This window comes from Dermacentor silvarum, chromosome 3 (assembly GCF_013339745.2).
Source record: "Dermacentor silvarum isolate Dsil-2018 chromosome 3, BIME_Dsil_1.4, whole genome shotgun sequence".
Lineage (NCBI taxonomy): Eukaryota > Metazoa > Arthropoda > Arachnida > Ixodida > Ixodidae > Dermacentor > Dermacentor silvarum.
In genome coordinates, this window is record NC_051156.1 from 234,495,404 (window position 1) to 234,512,679 (window position 17,276).

Consider the following 17,276-nt stretch of genomic DNA (forward strand, 5'->3'; position numbering starts at 1 on the left):
GGGGAAGGAGGGGGGTGTTCTCCGGTGGCTGCTGCGTATGGCGCGGCAGCGCGGGCCGCATCTTGGAAGCGATCTGTGATGGGGACGTAGTGCGAGTGCTCATAGCTTTGTGCGCGCTGTGTTTTCGTCGCTTAGCTCGAGTTGAAGCGAGAGGCAGCACGAATGTCAATTCGCTCGCTGTTGCTTCTGCCGCGCTTCCTCACTCCAGCGTTTAGACAGCCAGTTTCCGTGGTCATCGAGTGAAACATGTTCATGTTTGCTTGCGTTTGCATGACACCATGCTTGTTAATTTAGTAAGCGAATCTTTACAAGTTTATATGGCCGATAAAACTACTATCCTTACTTCGTATAGCTGTCTACTAATCGTTGCTTCGCCTTTCGGGCGAAACTGCGACTTTTTATTCCAAATCCGCAATTAGCCCTCCGCGATATGTCAAAATGTCTCGGGCCTCGCCGATGTGGGCATAAAAACAGATTGGAATGTTTTTATGGCATACTGGCCCTGGGGCTCAAATCGCGGCAGCGTGCGCCTCCCTAATATCTAGTTTGCTCGCAGTGCCCTAAGCCTGTTTTTCGTTATTTTGCGCCTCAGCTAGGGAGCGCCGCATCGCTCGGCCCACTCATCCGTACTCTAGTAAACTCTAAATACAGCCGCCCTGGCCGTTCCGATAGCAGTGACAACAGCCGAGAGTGGCTGCGCGCGCCGGCCACTTGCCGGAAGCGCCAAAAAGTCCAGTGTTAAAAGCACAAAAATCATGAGAAACTGTGCGGGAAGCTGCGGTCATGAGGTGTGCAGAATGTGAACAGCTGCACTATTTTTCAGAGAACGAATTCGCTTGCTATTCGCGGCCACTGCTGGAGCACACATGCCGAAGCCGGTTCTGGCGCAGCGTGGCGCAATTTCGGTCAATTTTCTGTGTTTGGCGCAGGAGTCCCACCCCTGTAATTAACGAGGTTTTACTACCCGTAAGAGATTGCATTCATTACTACGTTCTTGTTTTCCTTTACAAAATTATGCACAACATTATTTTATGCCCTTCTGTAAAAATAGCGCATCTAAATATTGCATACCGACTACGATCAATCATCGATCAAAACGCTTGTGCCGAACGCTCATACTAATTACGGTTCATTTTCCTTTTCATATGCTGCATCACAGCTTTGGAATAAATTACCGACAGATGTAACATCACAACAGTCATCTATCAGTTACTACTCTTGGCTCTTACACACTTGCACCACTCAATCAATGCAAATGGAATAGATTTGCACTGTCGCAAACATTTTATTTTTGTTCTTTGAATTCACACGCTCTAATGTTTATACAGAAGCACAGAACACAGGAACCCCCTTTACAACTGCCACGAGAGTTACGGGGTCCCACCTTCATGTAATACATTATGTCTAACCGTTCGTGTAATAAATAAACAACTTGTATTTATGTTTGTTTTATCAAAGTTAACCGTATAGTCATGTACAGTAAAACCTCGTTAATTCGACCCTCGTTAATTCGAAAATTGGTTAATTCAGACTCGTCCTCTAGTCCCGGCCGGCGTATGCATTATTCAAGGCAATCAAACTCTTGTTAATTCGGACTTATCTGGCCGCCCATCGGTTAATTCGGACAACTTTCGGAGCTCGGTGAGCGAGGAGCGCCGCAAGTGTCCGACGCAAAAGAGCAAGAACGGCGCTACCGCCCAATCGAAACGAAGCGGCGGAGTCCGCATCACCACAGCCATCAGTTGAAATCGTATGTGAATGACAGCAACGCCGGAACGCTCTGAGCCTGTTTGTATCTTTAAAGCCTGTATTCTTGCGTTTACCGCCGCGCGCAACACTGCATTGGCGCGGGCTTTCGTAATTGCGTAGTCGTGATCCACGATCACATCGATAGCGCCCACGGTTTTCTCCGCAGCGGTTGCAGTGAACAGTAGTTTCGATTTTACTCCGGACGCGCGTCAGCCGCGTGCCTAAAAAACTGCGTAGTTGCCATCGATGATCGCGTAGATAGCGACCGCGGTTTCGAATGCAGTTGTTGCAGCGAATGGTAGTTTCGTCCAGACTCCGTGCTGGCGCCTTCAGCACCGCAATGTCGCCGTTCATAATCGCGTTGATAGCGGCCACGGTTTTCTCCGCAGCGGTTGCGGCAAACGTACTACAGTAACGAGGTTTTACTGTAGTATGTGTTGGGTGATTTGGTGCAAGTTGTACATTTGCTTAGTGCAACAGACAAATACAAAGACAACAGTGTGCTTTGTTGTCCTTGTATTGGTCTATGTTACGCTGAAGCTAACATGAACTCGCCCAACAATACATATGCAGGCAGTGCACCGATATTTGTGTAGCGACAGCTGGCGCAGCTCAAACTTGCAGCGGTGATTATTCCTCCGAGTACTGTAGAGAGACCACATGGGCAAGTCAGAAGTGCCTGACACACGAGCACCTGGGGAATGGCATAGCTGCAGCTCACCTCAAAGGCAACTGTGCCTGGTCACCGTGGCTGTTGGCAGTGGCGTGCACTGAGATGATCTCCAGCTGACCGCTGTGGAATGATGCCAGGTACATGGAACCCACTGAGGACAGGCCCAGGAACCGAGGGTTGCTGACCAGCACAATGCGATGCAACCCGCTGGAACAGAAGGCCATCGCAAGTCAGCCAAAACATTTGACTGCCAACAGTCTAAGAAAACCAAACAACCATGTGCACATGCATGCATGTACAGAAATATAGAAAATAAATTTTGGTTTTAGCAGATAAAGCCTTTTTTGAAGACTATTTTGGTTAGTTGCATGGTAAATTACTAGAAGAGAAAATGAACGTGAAACAGAGGCACAAAAGAAACTGTTTTCATTCTCAGTTATGAACCAACTTGCCCAAGAAAATATTCTACTAAGCCATATTCTGTCTTTAGAAATACATGCCAAAACCTGTGCGCTTGTATGTCAGAGTGACATCATGGATTTGAAAGTACAGGCGCATTCTACTCCGGGCAGCCTGAGAGGCGGTTCGGGCCCGCCAGGGCTGCAAGGCTCCGGGGGGAGAGTCAGGAGGGGAGAGGAGGTCGTGTTCCAACGCCACGCACGCCCGCCTGGGCTACTATATCTTGAAAGCCATCTGCGGCGGGGACAGAATCCACCCTGCACTGGCTTAGTTCGCGTTGATGCTAGCAGCAGCCCAAAGGTCAATTCGCTCGCTGCTGCAGCCGCACTTACTCACACCAGCGTTTTCACAGCAAGTTTCCACGGTCATCAAGTGAGATGCGTGCATGTTTGCTTGCTACACCATGCTTGTTAATTTAGTAAGTATGCCTATGTTAAAGGTTATACGGCCGATAAAACTGCTATCTTTACTTTGTATAGGTGTCTACTACTTTGCTATCACAATCAATGCTCCGCCTTTCGGGCGAAACTGCGATTTTTTTTTAAAAATCGAAGTCGAGAAATGCATTTGACATTAAAACAGTCTATTTCAGAAATATTTTGCAGCAAAATGTAGAACAACGAGTTAAGCAGAAGCACAATTATTGGCAATCAAAGATCACCTATGATCCCTTTTGCGGTGCTCTTGCTCCTTCAATGCCTTGCACTGCAAAGGCTGTAGAGGAGCAGGGTGGGGCCCGCAATGCTCCGCCTACTCAATGTCATCGTGGCGTTAAGTTCAAATTTGATTTTGGATGTTCGCATAGACTACTTCCGATTTTGTCGCCTAAAAGATGGATGCCGTACTCCGGACTCACATTGGAAGGATGCCTAGCATAACGAGCTTTGACCGTGATGATGATACACCTAGAGTGTGTGCAACTTGGGAAGCAGGCCAACATCTGACCTGTTCTTAAGAAGTTGGTGCTCGAGCTTTGAGTAACATCACCCACAGACACCAATCAGAGCAAGCTGTTGTCCCCATTGAGCCGCAGCGAGCTCAGGGAGTGTGCTCATCACGGCAGCCTGCGGCGGCTGTGATATCTACGCTACGGTGCAGATGCAGCTACATGCAACTGTAGTAGCTAACTAGGTTCACGACAGGGCTGGAGTGCACATTCACACTCATGTGCTCCAGTCTGGCCATGCTATTTGGCGAGGACCAGCTTTGTCCAGCACGAGCTTGACCAACGGATAGTAGCCACATCCAAATTGCGCATTTTGCGTAATAGCTCAATATGAAGCGACGTCTGCCAAGGCATCTAGCCAGGAGTGGCCAGGAGTGAGCACGTGCTGGCAAGCATATGTCTGGTCTGACCTTAAGTTTTGCGTGGTCCGAGGCTATTTGAGTGTTCAAAATTAATAGAAATTGGCGAGACCCAACGGCTACAACACTGATAAGCAGTGGGGCCAAAGTTTCAGTCCTATGCAGGCGGGTGCGGCCGAGTGTTAACAGACGATAGTTGGCGATAGCACCATAGTCGTATTTTTGGAAGTATGCAATTCCTATCGAAATTCTAAATGCAGATTTTCGTTTACTTCAGCCTGTTTATTAAACTGCGTCAATAAATGTACACCTTAACAGTAGCAAGAAGCGTACCGATCCAAACACACTTCTTGATTGATGTCGGCTATTGGCCAATAGGAATCTGCTATATGACGAAATATAGTAGCCGGAAAAGAGTGAGGAGAAGGCTTCTGTTGAAAAGAGTGTTTGAGAAAAAGGTGGCTTTGCACCTCGCTTGCGAGCTCCATGTGCTGCACACAACTGCAAAATCTGGCTGAGATGTTCACAGCAATGTATGCTATCTGCGGACTGTGTTTTTCCCCCAGCCCAAGGGGTGGTTCAGGACACATTTAAGCTATTTAATACATTCCAGTCCGCGTCTCTTCCTATCGATAGCCCGCTATCAATGATTGCAAATTCGTATTTTGCTGCTTTCCGAGTGCTCTCGGATAGCTAGCACCATTTATTGGGTTGTTTAGGAAGTATTCAGACTATTCAGTCAGTGTCCATTTTCGGTTTTCTTTTCCCACTGCGTGCAGGTTTTTAAAGCGCCTCTAGAGAAGGGATGTGGCCGGTGCAATGAGCGTTCGCAGTTTCCAAGTTGCCGTCGGCGCCACGCGCTGCTCATGCACGGAAACGTCACATTTATACTGATTCTAATGCATCTGCATGCGAGATTTTGTATTATGGAAGCAGCACTGACGCGGAAGACAACTTCGGCTTGTCAGATTTACGAACGGAGTCTCACTTTCTTCACCGAACCGCCTCAAATCTGCCGTGTGCCGATATAAAGATATTCTGTGTGTCCTAAAGGTCACAGTTCTTATTGGCAGGGTGTTAAAGGGACCCTGAAATGATTTTGACGATTTTGTACAAAGGTACAGAGTCGTTGGGTAGGTCTTTCTGATCATTAATTGACGCATCTAAGTGCTCTGCGTAAAGCGTGTTAATTTATTACAAGGTTCTAAAAAAGCACATTGCTACCGATCGCAGCACGCCACTCAGATGAATTTTAAGCCGCCCCTGACCATTTGACGTGATTTGACCATATCACGTCAGTAGGGCGAGCTATCCGATTGGCTGCCCAGGGCGTGTCATCGATAATTATTCCAACATCATGGTGAATAAATGTTGTTCGTAAAAGTTGAAATGTTAGTTAATTTTTTTCTATGAAGAGAAAGTAACAGAAAGAGAATGCACAGGGACAGCGTATCACTACACTCTTGAAAGCACTTCCGGCACACAGCAAGTGTTGTCTGCTTGTGTTACAACATGCTCTGTGTTGACGCGAGCTGCGCGGTCTGTGTTGGTCTCAATCCGTCTTTTCGTGAGCACCATGCACGGTTCACCCTCGCATTGTGGGCTTTAACATAGCGATCGGCAACATGTCAAGCTGCGACATCATGTCCCTCTGGAAGGCAAACATGCGAGTAAAGTGGCTGCAGCACTGGTTGTGGGTATCCGTTCGGCACCGGCATCTACGCGTTTGCGGCCGTCACTTCACATTGAAGGATTACTATACAGCACAGTAGTGATTCGCGTGTCCGGTATTCGGGTAAACGCAAGCACAAGCTGATTGCACCAGGCATTTTATGGGATGAGCGGAGGCGCAAATGTGAACGGCCTGGATGGTGCAGCCACCTGGTGGCACAAAGCTCAACCAAACGCAGAACTAATATAGCAGTAATCAAGTGTATTCTACTTTGCTGCTGGTGTAAATTTTTGGAAGGAGCGTAATCGCACACATTGCTTTTCAAGATGTTCAAAACGTTTTATACTTGGTTACAGCAATATTGACACATGTACTCGTTGTGTGTTGTAGTAGTGACAATAGCTAATGTTGTCACTACTATGTGACAATATTAGCTATTTTTTTGGCTGGTTCAGCTCTGCGCCACCAGGTGGCTGGACCATGCAGACTGACTTTAGACCGATCAGGCCACTCACTTGGCTCACTTATGTCTGCGCTGACTGAAGCTCCGTCATCACGGGCTTTAGTTTACGCTTCCACCTACCCGTCAAAATGCCCAGCTCGACTGTGGTTACCTGAATACCGGACGCGCTCGGTGCTGCGACAGAATGCTCGCAATGCACGCTACTTCGAATCTCTTGCTTGGGATCGAGTGCCTGGCGGCTGGCGGAGAGGTTGGAGAGGCTTTACACGCTGGCTCCAAGAAAACCGGAAGTAGATGACACGACATCATATTATGACATAGAGCTAGTGAAGGTGGAGCTTAACCCTGATCACTTGATGAACGAGTTGAGGAGAAAAAGCATAACTAGGGAGGAGGGTAACTTGTAATCGTCCGTAGGTCTCTTAATATGAGACGCTTCACACAAATTGTTGCGCGAATGTTTTACTGTAGCTGTAACCTAAGCGTCTACAAAATTTGTCCAAACTGTTTGAGAGACCCTTTAACAACCTTCGGTCAGGATCATTTGCCGGCGGATGCACAGCAAGCAGAGTTTCGTGCAAAAAGATGACCGGGAGTTGACCCTGGCATCGTGCTAGGGCTAGTCACTAGGGTTATTGTTTTCTTTTTTATATCCCAAGAAATGTTTTACATAGAAAGATGATATTTGCTGGAATACTGCACAAGTCCTTTGCGTTTTTCTGCGAAGCAACAATGACGTTTTTATATCACTTTTTTCTTTTTTTAAACAAAATGTTTGTTTACACACACACACACACACACACACATATATATACACATATATGTATACATACAATTTCTTTTCCAATTCTTTTTATAAACATGTTTGAGAATAGTACCATTGGAACAGAATTTCTTCCTCTTCAAATTCGTACTATACACTTTAGTATCAGGCATGCTCTGTGACAGAAAAAGAAAGCATTTACAAGATGACCCAAGAACTGCTGCTTTTCCCAAAAGAAGGAAAGTGTTAATGAACGTCATGGTATCCTTCAGCAGGTGTTAGTGACAGTTACATGAACAGTTCTAAATCCGGTCTTCTATTGTCCTGACCTGCATCACTAGATGACTTTATTTCACAGAAGCATAAAATAAGTCTCCTTGTGTTCAAATTACATTGTTTAGTACTATGCGATGAGATACCTTATGCATGCTATTGAAGCTCTGCAGTACACAAACACTCTGCTTCAAGAAACGAGATGCTTGGAATAGGAACTGATCAAAAAGTACCTTTCTTTGGCACCCCTGGCTTTGATCTCCAGGATTTCTATTGAGTTGAGATGCTGGATGAACAGGTGCGGCGACTTATATGCTGTAAAACGTAAGTAAACATATATGCTGTAAACATAAGTAAGCGTACAGACAGTTAAGACTTGCACAGGTGAAAAGAAGCCTGCTTAGGAACGCGAAGCACAAGTCACGCCTACTAAATGGCCTAACATGAAACAATAACGACGATAAACTTTGATGCACTGAAAGCTATGTTTTTAGCATCAAAAGTTGAGCATCGACCGAATGCTTTTGGAGCAGCACCAACTAAGAATAAGAAGTGCTCTCTTCAACAATTGCGAAATGCCTATATGATAAAGTCATCAGAAAAGGCTCAAACTAAACTGAGCTCACGCCTGCAAGAAGATAATATACAGTCAGATTTAAAAGGACCACATAACGTTCACCATACGATATGTGCAATGCAAAATATTGCTTTGTTGTCTCGGTGAATGTCTACCGGCCAGCATAACTTACCAAAGGCGAGAGGAAGTCTGGACCACTTCAGGTCATCACGTGTGCGCCTGCCATCAGCATCCACAAACACTCCCAGTTCTGCAAAAACAATGTTTAAAAAGCAATGTGGCAATATGCAAGAACAAGCGCATGCAGTGCACAGGTACTCATGTTTTTGGTCTGTTACATTAACGAAACAACTTGAAAAGTCGTTTTTATGACAAAGTTGAAGCTTGCCAATTTCGGTAAATTTAATAGGCCACCACCTAACACGTACAATACTCTATGCTGTAGCGCCGAAGTGGTTGACAGGTAAAATCTTCCAACTGGCAACCTGTGGGTCTGAAATTTGAATTCTTACGGGGCACTGCAAATTTTTTTGTTTTTTGTTTATGAGCTTCTCACAAAGCACTTTGGGATTCCTGCAATGGTCAGCGGCACACATCGAAACAAGTAGCGGAGTGAAGCCATAACAGCTACCTCTGTAAAACTGACTCACCGTGGAAGCAAAGCAGGTACTCGGGGTTGTACTCGGGTGGGGCAACCTGCAGCACTGAAACTGGAAAGCTGCGCAGCTGCGTCGCGCTGTACGTCAAGAAAGACAGCGAGTGATCCGTGGGGTCCAGGAAGTCTGCATGTGGTAACACAGGTCCCACGAAGTGTGAAAGGGGCACAGTAAGAACACTCACCGTGAACACATCGAAAAGACATCGTGCTGTGCACAAGTACTGCAGCGTAACAAATACAGTCACCGACCAATAATTCGGATTCAACGAGGCCAGCGAAAACATCTGAATAATCGGGAGTCAGAAATATCATATTCACCAAAAAACAAATGACTTTATTCCACAAGTGGCCAAAAAAGGTGTGTCACATTCTCAGATTATCACCCTTTCGGGGATGCCTTTAATTTCGCCTGACTATAGTGCACAATGCATCGGTGTCTGGAAGCGAGGGCAGTTCTTGGCACACTATCTTATCACTGTGCTGAAATGCTGCCACCCAGCCATGTGTCCTGTGCAGGTCACGTGAAATACTATCACGAAAATGAAGTTATCTTTCGAAAGTGATCATCCATGAATACAGCCCAAGTTTGTCAATGCGTGTTGCTGTGCGCACATATGCTTCCCCTAGGCCTAGACAATCCATGGCCATGATTTTCTAGCGATGCCTTTTATGCTATTACTTTTCATGCTTTTTGTGCTTCGTCAGTCGTCAGAGTGACGCTCTGCATGTGCTATCAACGAGATCAGCTGGCCACGAACCACTATAGTGGGTGGTAAGAGTGGAAGGCGTCGCTACAAAATCGCAGCCCGTATCTTTACCACTGTCATGCTGTCACTACACACAGATGAAAGTAGTCAATGCACGCACAAAATTTACATCAGTGTGTACTAGATCGTCTAGGCTTCGCTAGGTTTGGTTCCACGGAGCGCCGGCAAAATGCAAACATTGCTATTTCTGCTCAACTCAGTGGTCGTGCAACCCACGGTTGTGCAATTGAAGTCCTAATTACCGCTGTGTGAATTATCGCACAACGCGCTGCAAGGTGTCTGAAATTTCGATTGTCCTTATACATTAAATCTATGGGGCTAGTGGCAGCACTGCTGGGCTGTCCGAATAATCAAGCATGTCTGAATTATTGGCCTCCGAATAATCGGAGGCCATAGCTTGTACTGCTTTCTAAGATGACATGCAATATGCAGTTAAATGCCGTAGATATTGTCAGTACTTTTAATACACACTCTCTGTGGCTTTAGAAACGTAACTCATATGGCACCCCAGTGTGATGTAGTTTTGCCTTCCAAAGAAGCCACAGACAGATATTTGAGTTCGTTCTTATTTCGTTACAACATTATCACATTTTAAAGTGCAAAAAAGCCCTCTAGGCTGGATCTAGGTTTGACTTCTGCACCAATCCTGCACCAATTTATTTCAAGAGTTGTCACTTGCTTATGCAGTGTCCAGCCTTTGCTGTGTGAGGTTAAACAATCCAGTGCAGTGAATGGCAAGACTAGCACAGAGTTGAATAGAAACAATCAGTGTACTGCTTTCGGTGACAGAGCCCTTTAAACTGCTCTGATCGACGTTTTACTTCAATATATTTAGTTCACAGCTGCTTGGCCAAAGAGCTGCAGCAATGCAAGATCTACGAACTCGAGAAACACTCACCTTCAACTGTGAAGTCTTTGGCATCAATCTCGTAGAAAGTGTCACAACCAACCAGGATGGTGTATGGTGTGAATAATATGCAGCTACAAGGCTCACTGGTCTTTGCCACCTGGAAGGCACAAGTACATGCAACAGGCCGCCTGCACATTCAACTTTTTACAAAACAGTTGAACTCACCTACAGTGATACCGGTTTTAACAATACAGGCAAACATCAATATAACAAAGTTGGTAAAATTGGAACTTTGCTTCGTTACATTGAAATTTCGTTGTATTGAAATTCAAGTTTTCAAGCAAATAAGCAAAGTCACGAACAGATTTTTCTTACACGGAAGGGGCTGAAAAATTTTCCAGATTATCGGGCAATCAGAAAAAGTAAGTTTGAATAAGAAAAAAATATATATATCCCCGCCCAAGCACTCCGTACAGATAGTTAACCAGCGAAGATGAAACGTGCGGCCCGGTGTTTATCACTGGGTTAATCCCAACGGTTCATTAAAGTATTCCTCAATTATTGGTTACGTCTGTGTTTCTTAATGAGGTTACACACACGTTCAGCTGTGATGGAGAGAATGACATCACTGATGGTATGCCCGGAGTCTGCCATTGTCGCTCGTGTTCGATGTCTCAAGTTAGCTCGGCGGCGTGGTTAGCAGCATTCGCCACCATTGCCGTTTGCAATTCTTTGAAATTAAATTGCTTCAGAATTTAATCTGTCCGTTAAGTAAGACAATGAATGGCTCATACCCCCGTAATGCGGCCTCCCCATTACGACGACAGAAGAGAAGTGAAATTCTACGCTGGAATGATGAGCGGCAACTGAGCCAGCTGTGGAAGACGACGATGACGATGAACGCGGAAGCAGTGGCACAAGCACGTGCCGAGCACAGGCACAACCCGAGGGGTGCCAACAAGCCAGCTGTGGAAGAAGACGACGACGCTCGAGCAAATGCTGATGATGATAGTTTTCTGTGGACAGGCGACTAACGGACGCTTTTTCGTTTCGCCTAACCATAAAACGCTTTGCTTTAAAAAATTTTGTTGAATTTGAGAGTCGACGATGAAAGATGCGGTTTCATGCCACGTCAACAATATCTTCACATGGGCAGTACGAATTAAGTAAAGCCAGCCACGCTTTCGCGTCCACTCATCCCTCCGCGGCTGATACTGCGATGATGATGTGATCATAAAAAGCGCCGGAAGTGGGCAGCGAATGCTTAGTCTGCCTCTCACTTTAACGTGCCTCCGAAACTTGAGATTACGCAACCTCCAGTACTAAGCCCAAGGAATGACAGCACGCATGATTCCATGCCATCTCAGCATGCCCACTGCCATTGGTATGCCCCAATTTGCCGCATGCAAATGCGGCAAATTACCTCTAAAACAGGGAGTGTGGGCTATTTATGTGCTCAGCCGCACTGACAGCCATGCACAGCTATGGCTGTGCCAGAAAAAGAGACGCGTCAACCTGCCCCCCACTCTCATGCGCGCTGGATTGCTCGCTCCCCTCCCCCTTTTCCCATGCTCGCACAGGAAGATGTGCATCAAGCTACCATCCTTCTTGGCTCACCCTCTCACACTTTCACTTGCACCAAAAGCATACAGTGCGCAGGGCGCGATAGGACCTTATCGCACAAGGACTTTATACGGAACATGACACTGATCGGCACTGGCGGTCACGTAGCATGCGGTTTAAGAGGTGTGTGCGCAAGCAGCCACTTGTAATTCAACCATTTGGCCATCTGCGTCTGCAGAAGTTTACATTTACTGTCTCGGTATTCCTTCGCAGAGGCAATGATACTTCGTTATATTGAGGTTCCAAATACATTGTGTAAGTTAAATACCTAATAATACTGAGAATTTCATTATATTGAGATTTAGCTGCATATCCAATACTATAACAATGAGCAGCCAACGCACTGTGGACTTTTGTATGTGTTCTATGGTAAAATAAACCGCTTTCTACAATGCTCCCATGCCACATTATCAGTTATAAAAATTAAACCTGGCTTCTGGCTGTGTGCACTAAAAGGAGAAAGAACCCGAAATCCTCGGTGGCAAAAAAAAAAAAAAAAAAAAATGTTAGCAGCTTTGTCACACCCGCCTTAGTGCTGTGCACCCCACATTGCATGGCTTCATTGCGCCCCTCTCCCATCTCTCTTCCACTCTCTTGCAGCCGTTGGAAAGGTGGACGTCAGAAGAGTGACAAAGGCATGTTGTGCAGTATGCGTGGCACAAAGGCAGGTGTGGCAAAGCGGTGCTTCTTTTTTGTTTTGTTTCTTTTACTGGATTAGGCATTCCTTTACTTTTCGCTGCATAAACCCAGTAGCCAGATTTAATTGTTGTAGCCAGTAATGCAGCATGGGAACATTCTTGTAAGCAGTTTATTTTACCATACAACATGCACAAAAGTTCATACAGCAGCAGCTGCTCATTGCTACACCCGAGTATTGTGAAAACCAGCAATGCTTTAAGTGAGTTCGACTGTACTTCGTTGTCTAATTAAAATGTCTGAATCTTTGTCCCCTTTGCTTTTATGCAAAGTGCAACCCAGTTATAACAATTATTGATTATAACAATGGGTTTTATTTGCACTTGAATATTGCTATAGACAAGGATGGCAGAAAACTAGGTGGGGTGATGAAGTAAGGAAATTTGAAGGCACAAGTTGGAATCAGCTAGCGGAAGGCAGGGGTAATTGGAGATCGCAGGGAGAGGCCTTTGTCCTGCAGTGGACCTAAATACAGGTCGATGATGATGATGATCGTTATAAGTGTGTTCGACTGTACTCACAATGACACTGTGTGGATCATACCTAATTTCCCAGACACCCTTCAAACAATAGTGTGCTTGCTCAATGAGGTTTTCTATGTACCTAAGTCAGTGATAGCTTGCTACATTATTGTTACGCAATGCTAGGAGACTCCTAAGCATGTGCAGCACCATGTTTTTATGCGATTAGCATTCTTTGCCCTACTTCAGCCTATCTCTCTATTTATCTAGCCTCTTATGCTGACCCAGTGGTCCTAAGTTGTGTACCAGCTTGGGCTACTTAGGTATGTGCTCTTGGTCGTGATGGCGTCGTGGTCGTTCAATCATCATCAATCCAGCTTCGTGATCCGACTTTCGTCATGTCGTCATCGTGGCTTCTACGCCAACCCAGTTTCTCAATATCTCACATCTTAGGCCACTGCGTATGTACTCGTAGTCTATATGCCGTTGTGGTCAATCTATCGCCGTCCTTCCAGCTTTGTCATCTGACTTTCGTCATGTGGTCGTCACCCCACAAGTCATCATCATAGCATTGTCGTCATGCCGTCGTTGCCACGCTCTCATTTTACCGTCGTCGTCACTTCAGTAACATCACCTCATTGTAGTCATGGCAACATTGCCATACCGCCTTTATCGTTCCATCGACGTCAATCAGTCATTCTATTGTAATGATGCTGTCGTAACTCTTTCATGATTACGCTCCCGTGGTCATGTCATCACCATTATTGCATCATTTTTTGACAGTCGCTATTATGCATCTGTTGTCATACCGTTGCTGTCATGCCGTTGTGGTCATGCCATCGTCGTCACTCCAGCTTCGTCATCTGACTCTCGTCATGGCGGCGTCATCCCGCCATTGTCGTCATGCACTTGTCATCATTCCATTCTCCTCTTAACTTTGTCATGCCACTGTTATTACCATACAGTCGTCATCGCGAATATGTTGTCGTACTGTTGTCCGATGCCATTGAAGTTGTTCTAATGTTGTCATTCTATCTTCAACATCATATTCTCATCGTGCCGTCGTCACGCCATCATCGTCACAGTCATCATCACACCGTTGTCCTCATGCCATTGTCAACATGGTGTCGTTTAACCATCATCATCACTTCAAAAACATCATCCCACTGTTACCATGCCAAGTTTGTAGATCCCACGAAGCCACTCCTTCTTCGTCATTTAATTGTAACCATGCTGTTGTCATTCAATCGTGATTATGGCGCCAATGTCATGCCATCGGACAGTCGCTGTGATGCCGTCCCGGTCATTCCATTGTTGTCATTCTATCTTAGACATCTGACTCTCATCATGCGACCGTCTTACACTCGTCGTCATTCCACTATCCTCATGTTGTCACCGTCACGGTGTCGTCGCTATACTATCATCATCTCATTGTCGTCATACCACCTTTCTCCTTCCGTTGACGCCATTCCTTCTTTGTCGTTCCACTGCTGTCACTGTGGTGTCGTACAGTCGTCGTAATGCCACCATGCTTATGGGCGACCTTGGCAAGCGAATTCCATAGCAAAGTAAGATGATACCGCAGTATGTCGCATAAGCCAAAGCAACAGAAGTCTCTCGATGACCACTGCAGATGTTAAATAAATGTGACTTCTAAAATACGGTGTGTGTGGCTCGAATGCTAATCACATTACCATCAACAGTAATCGTGAGATGACTTCTGTCATATTTTTCTTTCCGAAATCTTGCAAGCCTTAAACATTGCTATAAATTTTCAATATTTGATTCAATATTCAGCTTCTTTTTTGTGTGCTTCAAATCGATATTCGATGCGAAATCTACTATTAGTTATTTACACAGCTCCTAGGCTTATAAGTATGGTCTGAACTGTACAGACATTTTCAGAGCTGTAAAAAAAAAAACGAAGAAATTGTGTCCAATTCCTTAGCATCATTGTAGCTTTTTTCACACAACGCCTTTTTGACGCACCTTTCGACAGGTGTAGTTAGCACGTGAGGCATTCCAGACATGCACATAGATGGCTCGGCCTGTCGCCATGCACAGAGTGGTGCCGTCCTGTGATGTGGCAAACAAATGGCACTCCTCTGCATCCTCCACCAGGCGCCACTCCGGTGGATCAGCTGCAACATCTCTGCCTGCGAGTGTCTCCACCCAAGGCTGCATCGCTGTCCAGTTAGTCAGCATCAGCTTGCGCTCTTGACCTGCGAGGTGATGGTCCCAGTCATGAATTACGAGTAAACTATTTTAAAAAAAATTTAATTTTGGGGTTTCACGTGCTGGAACAATGATCTGATTATGAGGCACACTGTAGTGAGGGACTACAGACTAATATTTACCACCTAGAGTTCTTTAATGTGCATTTAAATCTAAATATACAAGTGTTTTAGCATTTCGGCCCCATCAAAATGTGGTCGCCTTGGCCAGAATCAAACCGACTACTATAAGACACTAAGCTACCGCAGTGGGCAAGACAATTGAAACAGTCGGCACACAAAGATGAAGTCACTCTTGCTTGGTGGAGCAACCTTCAATGATCACAGATTAAGTACTTCTGCCAGCAAAAGAGCTGTTGAAAACAAGAAAATAATATAAACACTGAGCAAAGATGTCCACTCATCTAATTTTTCAGTACTGCGGATGAAAGCGTAATGTAGTAGAACAAAACCAGTAAGCTCATAGTTGCATTTTCCTGGCTGTGTTCTAGTTTTGTGGGGTATGTGATATGTTACTGGGATATGCGATATGTTTGGCCCATTGCACATGCGTGTATTTTACTGCTGACTACCATGAGATGTGATCATGATTGCGTAATAACATGGCAGCGTCTAGACAGCCCGCTGCATTTCGAATTTGCCCTTGTTACTTGCTCTCCGTCGTGACAGAAATAAATAAATGGTATAATCAGCATAGTCTCATGTCCGACTGTGGACAAGGTATTGCAACGGTTTGCCATTATTATTGAGATCAGCTGTTTGTTTTGGTGCAGCTAGGCCTAGAGAGAGAACATTGAGCCAGGAAAGTGTTTTGATTTCCGCCTAGCAGATGGTGGCACAGCGTTAGCGTTGGTGATGCGGAACGCTGCAAAAACGTAATGCCTCACTGCATTCTATGCTCTAGCACGGTATGCGATGACACTATGCTCAAACAGTGATCTCTGGGCGTGTATAACGCACGCCTGCAGTGAGGCGGAACACGTGCGTAGGGTCAAACATACTGTATATCAACGTAACATGTCTTTTTTTTCCCCACGAAAATCCGTCCAAAAATTACCTGTGGAGTGTGATGGGATATGAAGCCAAAACTGTGTTTGCGGAATTTGCCACAGTCTACTATCCAAGCCAGACAAGGCAGAGTCATAAATGATGATAAAGCAAGTTCCCACGTAGCCTGACAATGATGCACCACTTTCAATCTTCGATTATGAAAGCTCATTCAAAAGCTAAGTTGTTATACATGCCAAGCTAGCGGCAACAAGTCATGTCCTGCTTTTGCCATTTCGAAGAATGGCATTCATAGCAGGACACACTAGCAGAGGGGCAAGTCTAGGCGTGGGCCTTCATCCCGTTAGCAATTTTTCCAGAGTCATTTGATAAATGTGGAATCCCAAAGGTGCAACGGACCATACAAAAGATGAGATGTTACATTCCATAGACAGCGATAAAGTGTAGTCAGAGAGTGACGACAATGCACATTCGGTCTAAATAAATTTCCATTACGTGAAGGTGAAATTCATTGGCTTCATAATTTTTTATTGCCAAGATTGGAGGCATGTTACATTTCTGTTTTTGTTAAAAGTTCGCGTGGGCGTTATACAGACTCCATTAATTCGACTCTGGTTAATTCGATTTTTTCAGCTAATTTGATCCCAAGTGAAGGTTCCAGCTGGCACCCATACATTTCTATGGGTCCAAACTTCCGTTATTTCGATCTCAAAATTGGTCATGGCCGAATAACTCGAACTTGACTGGTCAGCTTCGCTGCAACACAGCCGTGTTATGGGGTGAAGCATACCAAAAATGTAAAGGGGCCTATGTCACGAGACATTAGTACGTGCTTATTAATTATACAGGCATGCACACGCTGTCTCCGGTCACAATGCAAGCACCTAGACGCCTAATAAGCATAGTGGCAGCCATTCATAGCTGTTGCTGACGTTGCTGTGACTGATTTGAGCCTGTGTTTCGCCCTCCATGTGTGTCTTGTATATCAGACCGTTAACGGGACCTAGTAGGCATTCCTTAATTATACACATGCGCACGCGCCATG

The 17,276-nt window shown here is 45.4% G+C and overlaps 1 protein-coding gene across 1 annotated transcript in view; it reads right to left on the reverse strand.

Annotated features, from left to right (window-relative positions):
* Nucleotides 1-17,276, reverse strand: part of LOC119445275 (citron Rho-interacting kinase-like) — a 102,784-nt gene that overhangs the window by 2,293 nt on the left and 83,215 nt on the right. Inside the window, exons 27-32 of the mRNA XM_037709592.2 lie at nt 14,979-15,211; nt 10,258-10,366; nt 8,585-8,716; nt 8,107-8,184; nt 7,591-7,672; nt 2,471-2,629 (exon numbers count right to left, since the gene is read on the reverse strand). Coding sequence (XP_037565520.2) covers nt 2,471-2,629; nt 7,591-7,672; nt 8,107-8,184; nt 8,585-8,716; nt 10,258-10,366; nt 14,979-15,211 — 793 coding nt within the window. The remainder of the gene's footprint in view (nt 1-2,470; nt 2,630-7,590; nt 7,673-8,106; nt 8,185-8,584; nt 8,717-10,257; nt 10,367-14,978; nt 15,212-17,276) is intronic.